The sequence below is a fragment of the Gigantopelta aegis genome, chromosome 12, assembly GCF_016097555.1.
Source record: "Gigantopelta aegis isolate Gae_Host chromosome 12, Gae_host_genome, whole genome shotgun sequence".
Taxonomy (NCBI): domain Eukaryota; kingdom Metazoa; phylum Mollusca; class Gastropoda; order Neomphalida; family Peltospiridae; genus Gigantopelta; species Gigantopelta aegis.
In genome coordinates, this window is record NC_054710.1 from 11,170,040 (window position 1) to 11,185,095 (window position 15,056).

General features: G+C 34.7%; 1 protein-coding gene across 1 annotated transcript in view; it reads right to left on the minus strand.

The window, feature by feature from the left end:
- LOC121385812 (sortilin-related receptor-like) overlaps positions 1-15,056 on the minus strand; it is a 44,309-nt gene that overhangs the window by 23,189 nt on the left and 6,064 nt on the right. The window contains exons 2-3 of the mRNA XM_041516600.1: positions 8,276-8,503; positions 38-202 (exon numbers count right to left, since the gene is read on the minus strand). Of these exons, the coding sequence (XP_041372534.1) occupies positions 38-202; positions 8,276-8,503 (393 nt within the window). The remainder of the gene's footprint in view (positions 1-37; positions 203-8,275; positions 8,504-15,056) is intronic.

Here is a 15,056-nt window from a genome sequence, read left to right on the forward strand (position 1 = left end):
TCGGAGTCTAGAAACATAGGTGATAAAACCCTGATACCTGTTTGTTGACGCTCTCCTCATCCATGGCAAGTATGATGCTAGGGTTCATCTCGTGTATGGAAATGGTTCTCGGTTTGAACGGCAGGTTACAGTAGGCTGTCACCGACATGGCGAAGTCCCGCGTCGTGAAGACGCACTGGTTGATGATGTCCGTGAACACGTACTGAAAAAAAAAATAGGACACCACTAGAGCATGTTGATTCCTTAACCATCATTGATTAGATGTCAGACATTTGGTAATTCTGACATATAGTCTTAGAGGAAGGAAATGTTTTATTTAACGACGCACTCAACACATTTTATTTACGGATATATGGCGTCGGACATATGGTTAAGGACCACACAGATATTGAGGGAGGAAATCCGCTGTCGCCACTTCATGGGCTACTCTTTTCGTTTAGCAGCAAGGGATCTTTTCTATGCACCATCCCATAGACAGGATCTTGCTGGTTATAATATCTCAAATTTGATTTTTGTCTTAGTAATGTTTCAACTGTTTATTTCCGCATTCCTCTGCGTGTCATACGTAATAGGATTACAAATGTACATGACGTCACTAAATCCCATCAGTTTTAACGCACTGCGGATAATTGTAAGCATTGGTGTCTTTCGATTCTGATAAACATAGCAGGAATGTATGAGTCTTTTTATGGATAACATTATGTAACAAAACAATTATTGACCACATTTCAGACAATACCATGTTTATGGATGGAAGAAATTGATATTGATCTCGGCCGTTGGCGTTGGTCAATATCAATTTCTTTGATCCATAAAACATGATATTGCCCTTAATGACGGTCAATAATAGATAAGTAATAGTATGTACGCACCATCCCACAGACAGGATAGCAAATACCTTTGATATACCGGTTGTGGTGCACTGGCTACAATGAGAAATAGCCCAATGGGCCTACCGATGATGGGGATAGATCCTAGACCAACAGCACATCAAGCGAATGCTTTACCACAGAATGCTACTTTGTCTTGCAAAGATGTACTAAATGTTATTATTACCCATATGGTTAAAAATATGTTAGTACATGTATCAAAGTGATATACGTCCCACTAGAATGCCAAGTGGGACGTAACACTTGGTGACATCATCGATTGGCACACTACAACCATACAAGAATGTCAACCAAACGAGCTGAGGTATATAAATTAAGATCGATTATGGGTAATAAATACATGTAGGATATTAAACTCGCTACCATTCCATCTCACGTTTACAGGGCTCGAAACTCGCCAAAAAATATGGTGGCCCAAAAAATAATAATGGATGTTGGCAAATTAAGGTACATTAAGTGAATCACAAACCATGATCAAGATTTTAATGTGGAATAAATAGATGCAATACAAATATTAATAGTGGCTCATATGTTCTAGCTCTAAAGAAGATTGGCCAAATAATATTATTTGGGCGACTAACACCATTATTTTTTAATATTTAAGTCGCCCAAATGGGACATTGGTTGCATTTGGTGACCTGGCAAGCCCTGCGTTTATGTCCCTCTTGAAATAATGTTCAATGTCGCTAGTTAAAGCTTGCAACAATTGAAAATTATTTCACTCTGGACATAAACTTTGTGTGATAAACATGATATGAAATGGAAGCTTGTTTAATATCCTATAAATTGTTAAAGCTTGCAACAATTGAAAATTATTTCACTCTGGACATAAACATGATATGAAATGGAAGCTCGTTTAATATCCTATAAGTTGTTAAAGCTTGCAACAACTGAAAATTATTTCACTCTGGACATAAACATGATATGAAATGGAAGCTCGTTTAATATCCTATAAGTTGTTAAAGCTTGCAACAACTGAAAATTATTTCACTGTGGACATAAACATGATATGAAATGGAAGCTCATTTAATATCCTATAAGTTGTTAAAGCTTGCAACAATTGAAAATTATTTCACTGTGGACATAAACATGATATGAAATGGAAGCTCGTTTAATATCCTATAAGTTGTTAAAGCTTGCAACAATTGAAAATTATTTCACTGTGGACATAAACATGATATGAAATGGAAGCTCATTTAATATCCTATAAGTTTATAGTCGGACCTGCTTCAGTGGTGTCATTAACCCGTCGGACATAAGGCTGGTACATGTAGGTACTGGGTTCACAGCCCGGTACCGACTCCCATCCAAAGCAAGTTCTACACCATTACACCCTCTTTTCTCTCAACACTAACAAGTAACCACTAGCCCACTGTCCTGGACAGACAGCCCAGATAGCTGAAGTGGGTGACCAGGACAGCGTGCTTGAACTTTAATTGGATATAAGCACGAAAATAAGTTCAAATAAAATTTTATAGTCCAACATGAGAATGTATTTTTTTTACTGGCTGTAGGGCTATTTCTGTTTCAATTGATTGACCGGCTTCAGTGGTGTCGTGGTTAGGCCATCGGTCTACAAGCTGGTAGGTACTGGGTTCAGATCCCAGTCGAGGCATGGGATTTTTTTTTTTTTAATCCAGACACCGACTCCAAACCCTGAGCAAGGCTCAATGGGTAGGTGTAAACCACTTGCACCGACCAGTGATCCATAACTGGTTCAACAAAGGCCATGGTTTGTGCTATCCTGCCTGTGGGATAGTGCAAATAAAAGATCCCTTGCTGCTAATCGGAAAGAGTAGCCCATATAGTAGCAACAGCTGGTTTCCTCTCAAAATCTGTGTGGTCCTTAACCATATGTCTGATGCCATATAACCATAAATAAAATGCGTTGAGTGTGTCGTTAAATAAAACATTTCTTTCTTTCTTTAATTGATTGAGGGCATCATGTGTATTATTATCCATACATGGGCTATTTTCACAAAAAGAGGCAAAATTTAGTTTTTCCTATTCAACAGGCTGTGTATTGACATTCAGTGTTGCCATATATAAAACTATCCAATTTAGTCATAATAGCCTCCGACCTGTAAAACGTGTTCCCACTAGATTACATAATGCAACTATGATGAATCTGAAGTGCCAGACTGGCCCAGAGTTGACAGCGATACACGCAATGCATGTCAAAAACACATGTTACAGCAAGACAATGAAAAGACCAATTAGCTATATAAACATACTTGTGTCAGTTTATTTTGTATGTTTGTGCAGTAAAATGTTGTTAACAAGCATACACTTCAAGAGATTATTTTTTGTACAATTAATGAATGTTGTGTTTGGAAATACAATGTTTATTGCATCATTATAATGATTTTAAATAAGTACCACACCACTATTTCTCATTATTGTAAAAACTGAATATTAATTTATAAGATTTATATAAATTTGTCTTTGCTAAATGTACTTAGATACACTAACCACAAATGATGATGTAACATAACCTGTAAGGCTTTAAGTGCAATACCGTAAATGTACTAATTAATTTTTTTATTTCTTGTTTGTGTTCTTAACATTTTTGGATAAAAGAGGTTTTTTTTTTTTTTAATATGTATTAAATCATAATAATATTTAAACTTTAAAAAAAAAATTAATAATGTTAATTTAAAAAAAAAAATTAATTAATAAATTTTTATTATTATTATTTTTTAATTTTTTTTAAATGCCAAGATCTAAGGTTAACAAGTATATATGACATTATGTAGTGTTCATATAACTTATTGTAATTTTTGTTTAAATCTTGCGATTTTGGGTTAAACTGTGTTAATTAAAAAAAATCTCCTGCTTTTTCAACACACACCTCCTCCTTTCTCTAGACTAAAGAAAGGTTGACAGGTCTGCCAAAGGGTAAAACGGGTATGGCGCCGTACCCAAAAATGTTTTTTAAAGTTCACCGTTCGACAAAATTATTAATTAATTACTCTTATCATTACTGTATGATTTTCTTAACCCTAACCGTAAACATAACTTAACCCATTTTCTTTCTCCATACCAGGGCTAGCTCTGGCATTTGCCAAATTCGCCAATTGTAAATTTTGAAAACAGTTGGCGAATTTTATTTTACTTTGGCGAAATAATTTCATGTAATAATTGACATTTTTTAGAAAATAACTGACAATTTCTAGTTTAATACTAATAGACAATATGGCAAACTGTTTTTCTCACTCAGAGATAGCCCTGTTGGCTATGTTTGCATTCAATTTCATAGACCGGCCTTGGTGGCATCGTGGTAGGCCATCGGTCTACAGGCTGGTAGGTACTGGGTTCGGATCCCAGTCGAGGCATGGGAATTTTAATCCAGATACCGACTCCAAACCCTGAGTGAGTGCTCCGCAAAGCTCAATGGGTAGGTGTAAACCACTTGCACCGACCAGTGATCCATAACTGGTTCAAAAAAAATATGTGGTCAAACTTTTTATTTCAAGCAAAAATATGTACCAAAAAATGTAAATTAAAGAAAACCAGATGGGAAAAATATTTAGTGGTTAGAAAGTTATAGCCCTTTGAAGTTTGGCGTGCTGTGAAATATGTCTGCCAAATTTGACTCGCTTTTCTAAACTTGCCGGTTAAACTCAACTACTAATCACCATGTGTATATTTCACTTTAAAATCGATCTGAAACACACCAAATATTATTCTGGAATATGTAATAGTGTTTTTGAAGCCACTGGAAAATGGTAACATATACCATTATAATGTTAAAATATTATCATGAACCCTAACATCGTTATAAACATAAAATCGGAAAATCAACAATACAAAGTGGACATTGTTGTTTTCACAACTTAATATATTTATTTAGCCTATCAGGACAATGCAACAATACCCCATTCATTTCCACCTTCTCTTATGCATAAATAGTGAAACAATGTTACATAAAAAAACATAAAAGCAGTGCACATGGGCGTTTGAATGAACATGTGATGAAAGCTAGTGACAGGGACTAGTCCATTGTAATACGATAGGGTAAACAGTCTGTTTAATGATAGGGAAAATATTTTGAAGAAAAAAAGTTGGTGGTGGGGGGAGGTGGTGACGGGTCTTTTTGGGGTGGAGGTGGTGGGATTGTTGTTGGGGTTTTTTTTGGGGGGGGGGGCTGGTGGGGGAGTTCTTGATTTAAGCTGAGTAACAAAAAATATATTTGGAAAAAAATATAAAAGGCTGAATTTTTTTTTTTTATGAAAAGAAAAAAAAGAAATGTTTTATTTAACGACAAACTCAACACATTTTATTTACAGTTATATGGCGTCAGACATATGGTTAAGGACCACACAGATTTTGAGAGGAAACCCGCTGTCGCCACTACATGGGCTACTCTTCCGATTAGCAGCAAGGGATTTTTTATTTGCGCTTCCCACAGGCAGGATAGCACAAACCATGGCCTTTATTGAACCAGTTATGGATCGCTGGTCGGTGCAAGTGGTTTACACCTACCCATTGAGCCTTGCGAAGCACTCACTCAGGGTTTTGAGTCGGTATCTGGATTAAAAATCCCATGCCTCGACTGGGATCTGAACCCAGTACCTACCAGCCTGTAGACCGATGGCCTACCACTACGCCACCGAGGCCGGTTTTTATGATAATAATACAAATGTCATTAACGATAATGAAAATATTTTGAAGAAAAATTAATGTTGTTGTTGTTGTGGGGGGGGGGGGGGTGACTGTCTTTTTTTACTAAATTAGGGTGGTGGTTTGGTGGGGGATGTCTTGATTTAAGCTGAGTAACAATAAAAATACATTTGCAAAACATAAAAGGCTGATTTATTAAATGATTAATTAATTAATAATAATAATAATAATAATATACATGTATAGATAGAAAATGTGCGTGTTCGTCTGGGTTACAATGCATGTTGTTTGTTTGTTTGTTGTTTTTTGGGGGGTTTTGTCGTGTGTGTGTGTGTCAAAGGGACGGGGTATTTTGTATTTTATTTTGGGGTTGGTGTTGTTACTGGGTGTTTTGGGGGGTGGATTGGGTTGTTTATTTGTTTTTGTTTTATTTATGTTTTGATTTGCCTGCCAATTATGCTTATAATCATGTGTACAACAATGTGTTCATTCTAACATGTTGAGCATCTAGGCCCTACCTATCTTTAAAATCGACATGCAACACAAACATAAACATGTATATACAAATACTAATGTTACTATAGTCTATAGTATAGGTAGATGTTTTTAGGATAAATTATTTTTGCTGTTATTACAGCAAAATTTGCAATTTAGCATGTTTATAACACAATTTAATGTACATATAAAATTAATTTGAAGCGTTAAAACTAAATAGTTTGTAAAACAGGCGCCTGTACAGGAAATTGTGTAGAGGAGGTCTAGACTGGCTAGCAAAGTTTTTAGTAGGGAAAATACATTGAAAAATAACAATATAGCTACATGTAGATATGGGGACGGGTACTGTGTGCTGATCGAAATATTACCTAAAATATCTAATTTTACTATTTAACTATTAAAATTGTGTTACTGTCACACACAATTCTTTATAAAAACTGTAGACCTGTGTGTTTCTATGTTTAAATGAAGTTATGCCAATTAATGTGAGGCGAGATTGGAGCTTAAAAAGAAGAAAAAGAAAATTCCCATGCAAGAAACAACCAAAACAACTTAATTGTGGGTGACGGCTCGCTAGCCATAATGTATTAGGGTTAGATTCAGCCACCCTGAAGCGATGCATTGTGGGATTGATAAAATGGCTGCCACCATGACTGCTGAGACAACCCCAGTTTGGACGTCTTGCGAACGTGCTAGGGTGAAATGACTTGAAACTTCAAAGAAAACATAGAAATAGGTTCAATTTAACAACTGAATATATGTGAATTCTATGTGCTATTCGAAGTATAGAAATATATTCAAAATCCATTTGCAGTTCAGTGTTTTTTAAACTACATTTAAAATATCACATTTTGTTATTAGTGACAAAATCCACCTTTCTCTACAATGAGCCACGTCTTGAACGCCTCAAAACACTTCCAAAAGAAGCCATTGACGCCAGACGCCACGTTAAGAAAACATTATCATGTGACCCTAGCAGCTGTAAAAATGGTCGGCGACGTTATACTTTTTACGCGACGTCATTGACAGAGCTCTCTTGAAAATCATTATTGGTGTAGTTTTAACCAAATTACAAATTAAATATTTATATCTGTTGGAAAGACGATAAAACGCTATGTATGTACTTCTATTTAATATCACTGTATTTCATTAGGAAGCTGTAATATCTGTGTTGAAAACTGAGTCATTTAAGCTGGTGGCAGATATGCAGCACAAAGTGACGTCAAACTTTGTCATACCTAATAAAAGATCCCTTGCTGCTAATTGGAAAGAGTAGCCCATGTAGTGGCGACAGCGGGTTTCCTCTCAAAATCTGTGTGGTCCTTACCGTATGTCTGACACCATATAACCGTCAATAAAATGTGTTGAGTGTGTCGTTAAAAAAAACATTTCTTTCTTTCTTTCAATTTCATAGTGCCATAACCAAAAATGTCTTTCTGGCAGAAATGCTGGCTAGGACATGATGAGTGTTAATTATTTCCTCATACGTACGTGACTCTTGTACTGGCTAGGACATGATGAGTGTTAATTATTTCCTCATACGTACGTGACTGTTGTACTGTTTCATGCTAGGACATGATGAGTGTTAATTATTTCCTCATACGTATGTGACTGTTGTACTGGCTAGGACATGATGAGTGTTAATTACTTCCTCATACGTACGTGACTGTTGTACTGTCTAGGACATGATGAGTGTTAATTATTTCCTCATACGTACGTGACTGTTGTACTGTCTAGGACATGATGAGTGTTAATTATTTCCTCATATGTACCTGACTGTTGTACTGGCTAGGACATGATGAGTGTTAATTATTTCCTCATACGTACGTGACTGTTGTACTGGCTAGGACATGATGAGTGTTAATTATTTCCTCATACGTACGTGACTGTTGTACTGGCTAGGACATGATGAGTGTTAATTATTTCCTCATACGTACGTGACTGTTGTACTGGCTAGGACATGATGAGTGTTAATTACTTCCTCATACGTACGTGACTGTTGTACCGTCTAGGACATGATGAGTGTTAATTATTTCCTCATATGTACGTGACTGTTGTACTGTCTAGGACATGATGAGTGTTAATTATTTCCTCATATGTACCTGACTGTTGTACTGGCTAGGACATGATGAGTGTTAATTATTTCCTCATACGTACGTGACTGTTGTACTGGCTAGGACATGATGAGTGTTAATTATTTCCTCATATGTACCTGACTGTTGTACTGGCTAGGACATGATGAGTGTTAATTATTTCCTCATACGTACGTGACTGTTGTACTGTTTCATGTTGTAGTATCTGTCTATCACGGCGTTGGCCCCATTCCTCAGTTGGAACTTGTCGTTAATTTTCGTGAACGCCTTTCCGTAGTTCCTGGAGATGAAGACATTGCTATCTGACCCTTTCAAACCGTTCTTCGACAACGCTAGGATGACATCACTTCCTTTACCCGCCCAGTGAACGATCAATGTTGTGTGGTTGTCATTCAGATGAAACTAGAAAAAGAAGAAAAATATTTATTCCACACAGTAAAAAAAAAGAATAAAGTTTGTTTTATTTAACAACGCCACTAGAGCACATTGGTTTTTTTATCTTACCATCGCCTATTGGACGTCAAACATATGGTCATTCTGACAGTTTTTTAGAGGAAACCTGCTGTTGCCACATAGGCTACTTTTTTACGACAGGCAGCAAGGGATCTTTTACTTGCGCTTCCCACAGGCAGGATAGCACAAACCAGGGCCTTTGTTGAACCAGTTTTGGATCACTGGTCGGTGCAAGTGGTTTACACCTACCCATTGAGTCTTGCGCAGCACTCACTCAGGGTTTGGAGTCAGTATCTGGATTAAAAATCCCATATACCTCAACTGGGATCCGAAACCAGTACCTATCAGCCTGTAGACTGATGGTTATTCCACACAGAGCCTAAATTGTGTTTTTGTTTACCAACACATGCCTCTTGTGTAAGATTATTACCATCGACGTCCCAAACTGCATTCATCTAACGACAAAAACATGAATACGATATTTACGGAAATACTATTTTACATTTTTCAGCTACGATATGTGAAACAAAATAAACTGCAATCAGTTAACATGAAAAATCAACAATATGGACGTAAAACAAATCCATTCTAGTAAACAAAAGTGAAATACCCTCCAGTAAACAGGAAAGTGCAACATTTCTAACTGCGTTCAGGCGCATGCGTCTGCAAAAAGTATCGTATTGCACATGTGCCGTTCATGATTTTTCATTTTTAAGGCCACTAGATGAAAAATATATATATATTGATGAACACGTTGTTTAATATTTTTTTTAAAGGAAACATTCAGTTTGTCAAGCGTTCTATTCCGGTCCGCATTTTACCAACACACATTGCTAACACTTGATGTTAATACTGATATAGGCATTACGTTCATACCAGTAAATAGTTTGTAAAATATAAAAAATATTAATGAAGTGATTCTTAATTAACACAATTTATACGCTCAAAATTATTTACAATTGTTATAAAGGGATTAATACTATTCACTACAGTAGAGGCACAAAAATGTAGCATACATTTTGCAGATCGAATATAATAATTGAAAACAAATTCTAACAACAGGGGGCTTAAAAATAATAACGATTTAAGTAATTTGGCCTTGTTGATCTGGCACGTGTGAGGTCATGTGACATGCACCGAATGTTAATTCATCTTACTTCATTTTAAGTCAATTTCTACGAGTCATGTGGACTTGATATCGGTAATTTTAAGGAATAAGCAAAAACGACTTAGTAAAATTAATGATTTTAGGGGTTTGTAAAGTTTTGTATTTAGATACTTACTTGTCTGAACTTTATTGGTAATTAAAATGGTCCTGAACTGTGAAGAAAAACCTCACAAATGAATGACTAGCAGACAACAACAAATCGGATGTTGATTGTATGAATCATTCATGAGAAAAAAAACTGAATGGAGCTGCAAGCATAACGCAGTTAGGGACGTTGAACAAGATGATTAGACATTATTTGCAATAACAAAATCATGGAGATAACCCATTTCGTTTTTACGTAACCCATCATGACCGTGTAAATGATGTCATAAAGTCAATACGCAAATGAAAAACGGGTTACGAAAACTATACATATATGTGAGCGATTTTCAGAGGCCTGCAACACCACAAGAGCACACTGATTTACGGTACTAATCAACGGCTAGTGAATGCCAAACATTTGATAAAAACAAAGAGTTTGTTTTGTTAAACGATACCAATAGAGCACACTGATTATTATTTTTTATTTTTTTTATTATTATTAATAACTGTTTATTTTTTCTTGACCATTTCCTTGTTGACAAATATCAACCCATGCAAAGGGAGAAGACATGGGTTGTTACAGTAATTTTATATATAATTTATACACACACAATATAGTTACTACTTTATAGGCAGACTTAATTAAAATAATATATTCACAAGGACCTGGATTTTAACAAGTATCTAGAGGAAATGAAAGTATATAATGATATATGAGAGAGAGAGAGAGAGAGAGAGAGAGAGAGAGAGAGAGAGAGAGAGAGAGAGAGAGAGAGAGAGAGAGAGAGAGAGAGAGAGAGAGAGAGAGAGAGAGAGAGAGAGAGACAGAGAGAGAGAGAGAGAGAGAGAGAGAGAGAGAGAGAGAGAGAGAGAGAGAGAGAGAGAGAGAGAGAGAGAGAGAGAGAGAGAGAGAGAGAGAGAGAGGAAAAACAAATATGCACACACATACACACACACGTGTTTTGATTATGTACATATTTATCATTATTTATAACAACATTTCAGTGGTCTGTAAAAAGAAGTAGGATATACAATAGGCATACAGATATGAAGGTGTTTTACTTTACATCAATTTTACGTGACCTGTTGGGGCTGATGAAAACAAATGAATGAACAAAAGTAATTTTAAGATTATATATCAAATAGAGAATGGTACATTGCCCACTTGGTAACGAATTTATTAAAGCAGTTTTTACTGTAGTGAATATGTTTCTCAATCAGGTATCTTTGTTTAACTTCGTTTTGGAAATGAGTAATGTTTAACTGTACATTTTGCACTTTGCATTTATATATAAAATACTTAGCCAGTGTTCTAGCTAGGATTTTGATGGGGCAGGGTGCTAATTTAATTGTAGGACATTTTTAATGCAAAAAGTGCTAGATATGATCGAATATTTTACATTCATAAATATCATACATGTATATGTAGAAATATCTATGCTGGTTTTAATTTACAAAACGTTTTTGGAGGGAGGGGGGCAATCAATTTCTAAACCCAAATTTATTGTTCTTAAATTTGGATGTTTGATGAAACAGTACATTCATCGCCGTATGCAGTATTACCATATTTGACCGGAAATTAGCCCATGTCTTTGAATAAGCCCCCCTCCATTTTGATAGCATTTAAGAAATTAGGCCCTCATTCGTAAATAAGCCCACCCCGAACTTCGTCACCTTATAAATAACACAAAACTGCAAGTTTGCTCAAAGTTCATTTAAAAGGTCATACCTCCTGCAAATAATTAAACACACAAATGTAACACAATATTTTACCACCAGTGAGATTTAGTAGTCTAACAGTAACAGTGTGTAACATTGTTTTCAATTTCATGCCTGCAGTATTTCTTTTGAAGTACCCAAACCCAAGTCTGAACTAAAACCAATGTCTATTTTTACCACCACACTGTGTCCGCAGTTAATGCTAATTAGGCAAATACCGTATTCTGATTGGCTAAGAACAATGGCCTAGATTGACAATTCTTTGTAGTGTAAGCTGGCTGCCTGTCAGAAACGTGTGTATACACTATTGAGTTTGTTGTTTTAAGTCTTCTCAGAATTAAATTTTGAATGTAAATAAACAGCACTGGTAAGTAATTGTAACATAGAAGGTGCGTTTCTGATAATTAGATACTAGTAAAAAAAAATTTTAATTAATAAACTATTATTTATTAATAACAAATGGAACACTAATTAATAGATGTGCTACTGGACGTTTTTCATTTTCTTCCTAGTTCATTTAATTATTATTTATTTTAATTATTAGTTTTTTTATTGTTTTTTTCAACAAAACTGGCCCCTTGTCTGGGAATAAGCCCACCCCATGCTAAGCTTACAATGAGTTGTCTTGGCCCCCTGGGCTAATTTCCGGTCAAATACGGTATTGTACTAATATATTAAATATAGACACTATTAAAAAAAATCTCATTCCAGCCAGTGCAACACGACTGGTATGTGCCGTGGTATGTGCTATCCTGTCTGTGGGATGGTGTATATAAACGATCCCTTGCTACTAAAGGAAAAAAATAGCGGGTTTTTCTCTAAGACTAAATTTCAAAATTACCAAATGTTTGACATCCAATAGCCGATTATTAATAAATTAAAATGCTCTAGTGGTGTCATTAAATAAAATCAAACTTTAACTATTAAAATGTTTTATAAAAGGTTGGATCACCTAAAAAATCCTATTCTTTTTTCTATTATATATAGTATTTATACCATTTAATATCATGCTCTAATGTAATTTAAAATAAATAAATGAAATAATTAAAAGAAATCAAGAAATGGAAAAAAAGAAGAAAAGAGAATGATTAGAAATAAATGAAAAGAAATAAAGAAATAAAAGAACAAACAAATTTAAAACATTGACATAAAGATATATTTGTAACAAGTTGCTCACTGCATTTAAAAACGGCTGTTATTGCATGTCAAGTTCTAGATAGATTTCATTAAATAGCAGGCATGCTTTTAACAAAACACAGTTATGTCTACATAGACCAACTAACCAGTGTTGCTAGTTAACTCTGTGCCATATTATAAAGATGCAATCAATGTGTCATTGATAAGGACTACTGACACCAGTTAAAACTATATGTATCTTGGTCTGGGTATTTGCAACGGCAAAAATTATTTTTAAAATTTCGCATTTGATGTTCTGTCGAAGTTTATCATGATGGCCTACTTTCAGCTAGGTGTTTACTAGGTGGTGTGTGGTTATGTGCGTGACGGTGTGAGAATTACTTTCGCATTCAAGCTTTGTAAGACTGCCTGTCCGCTCGTCTGCAGTTATATCGACTAACAATAGAAGAACAAAAAGCATACCAAGTTACTGCTATCGGCTTTCACAACTGGCCAAACAATGTATTGTCAAACGTTTTTTAGTTGGGAATTCAGACTCGTAACAACACTGTACACGCTTTGACAGGAAACAAGATTTTGTATTTTTATTTGACAATGAATTAGGGCAGGGTGGCGATAATCAGGGGCGGTGCGGCAAGCAGGGCGCAGCGCCCCTCTATTTATTGCTAGCTAGAACACTGTTAGCTAACAATAATAATAAATCAAAAATATTATCTGTTTTAGTATTACTTTTACATCCAAACATAACAAGTTCAAATGATAAATTTAGGTAAAATATATGATTACAAGATTTTAATAACCAATTCAAAAAATTGTTCCGAAAAAGCTAAACAACTTTACATTCCCAAAATAGATGTTCTATAGATTCTCGCATTTCATGACAAAAAGTACACATTTCACTGTCAATAAGTTTTAGTTTATAAGCAAACGTGTTGGTAGTCAGTATCCTGTGTAAAATTCGATATTGGAACCATCTTAATTTTATTTCTTGAGTGGTTATAAATGGCTTTAAATAGATAACAGACCAGTTTAGGTTGGAAGTGAAATGAAGTTGCCATTTTAGTATGGCAATATTTGGAACTTTCGACAACGTTTATGTATAATAATATAATTTTGAGCCTTTTCTAATAGAGCAAAGTGTCCGTTAACCGGAGAATCGTCCAAGGAGATATTTGTTTCAACTTTTTTAATATTTGTTTTCCTAAAATATGACTTAACGGAATTAACAACGCCATGGTATTCTAGAAAAGAAACATATACATTGTAACTCGTATATATCATTAAATTCATTTAAAGTAAAAAAATCTCCTCGCTCATTATCAAGATCGCAAATCTGAGAAATGCCTTTCTCAAGCCATTTCTTTTTCAAAAAGGTTTTCCTATCAATTTTTATTTGGGAATTATAAAAAATTGGTTCAGATAAGAAATCTTCAAAGGATGTTACTTTTGTTGTTGTCGAGAAGTCGTAAAAAGCCTGAATACAGTCCTTCCAAAACAGGTTATTTACATTTTTGAAACATTTTGAGGGGAAGTCGTTACCAAATATAGAAATATTACGAAATTGAGGAAAACAAGCAAATAAAATAGGTTTCCATTTTGAATCTTTCGTTTCCAATTTTCGAATCCAGGTAATCTTTAAAGCCTTGATATAATTAAATATATCTATCATACCGAGGCCTCCTTCTTTAACAGGTTTACATACAGTTATTCTTTTTATCCTATCTGATTTTTGGTTCCATACAAACCTGAATAATATTTTGTTTAATTCACACTGAAACGACTTAGTGGGGTTTGGTAAAGTTAAGAGTAAATAGTTGAGTTTAGATATTAATAACGCTTTTATTATAGCTATTCTGCCAAGTGGTGTTACAAATCTTCTCATCCATCTATTTATAATCTGTTTAATTTCAAACAGTTTAGAGTTGTAATTAAGTTTAGTTATTTCAGAAATATCAGTACTAAAGATAATTCCAAGTGCTTTAAAAGTTGGAGGATTCCATTTTAGATTTAAATGCTGTAAATATCTTACTGAACTATTCTTTCATAATTCATTTTTAGTCCTGATAAATCCGCAAATCTATTTAAAGTTGCTATAGTTTCTTCAAAAGATGTTCTGCTACCATTAAGTATAAAATCTGTATCATCAGCGTATTGTGAAATAAGATATTCTTTGCTGTTTATTGAAATGCCTTTAATATTCTTATTTTTACGAATAAGCTCTGCAAGAATTTCTACACGGAGGAATATATACGGAGATAATGGGTCTCCTTGTCTGCATCCTCTGTAAATGTTAAAGGATGATGATACATTTCCGTTGACTATAAACACTGGATTTAATATTTTTATAGAACACAAAAATCCATCGTTTAATATCTTCTCCAAATCCAAAGAAAT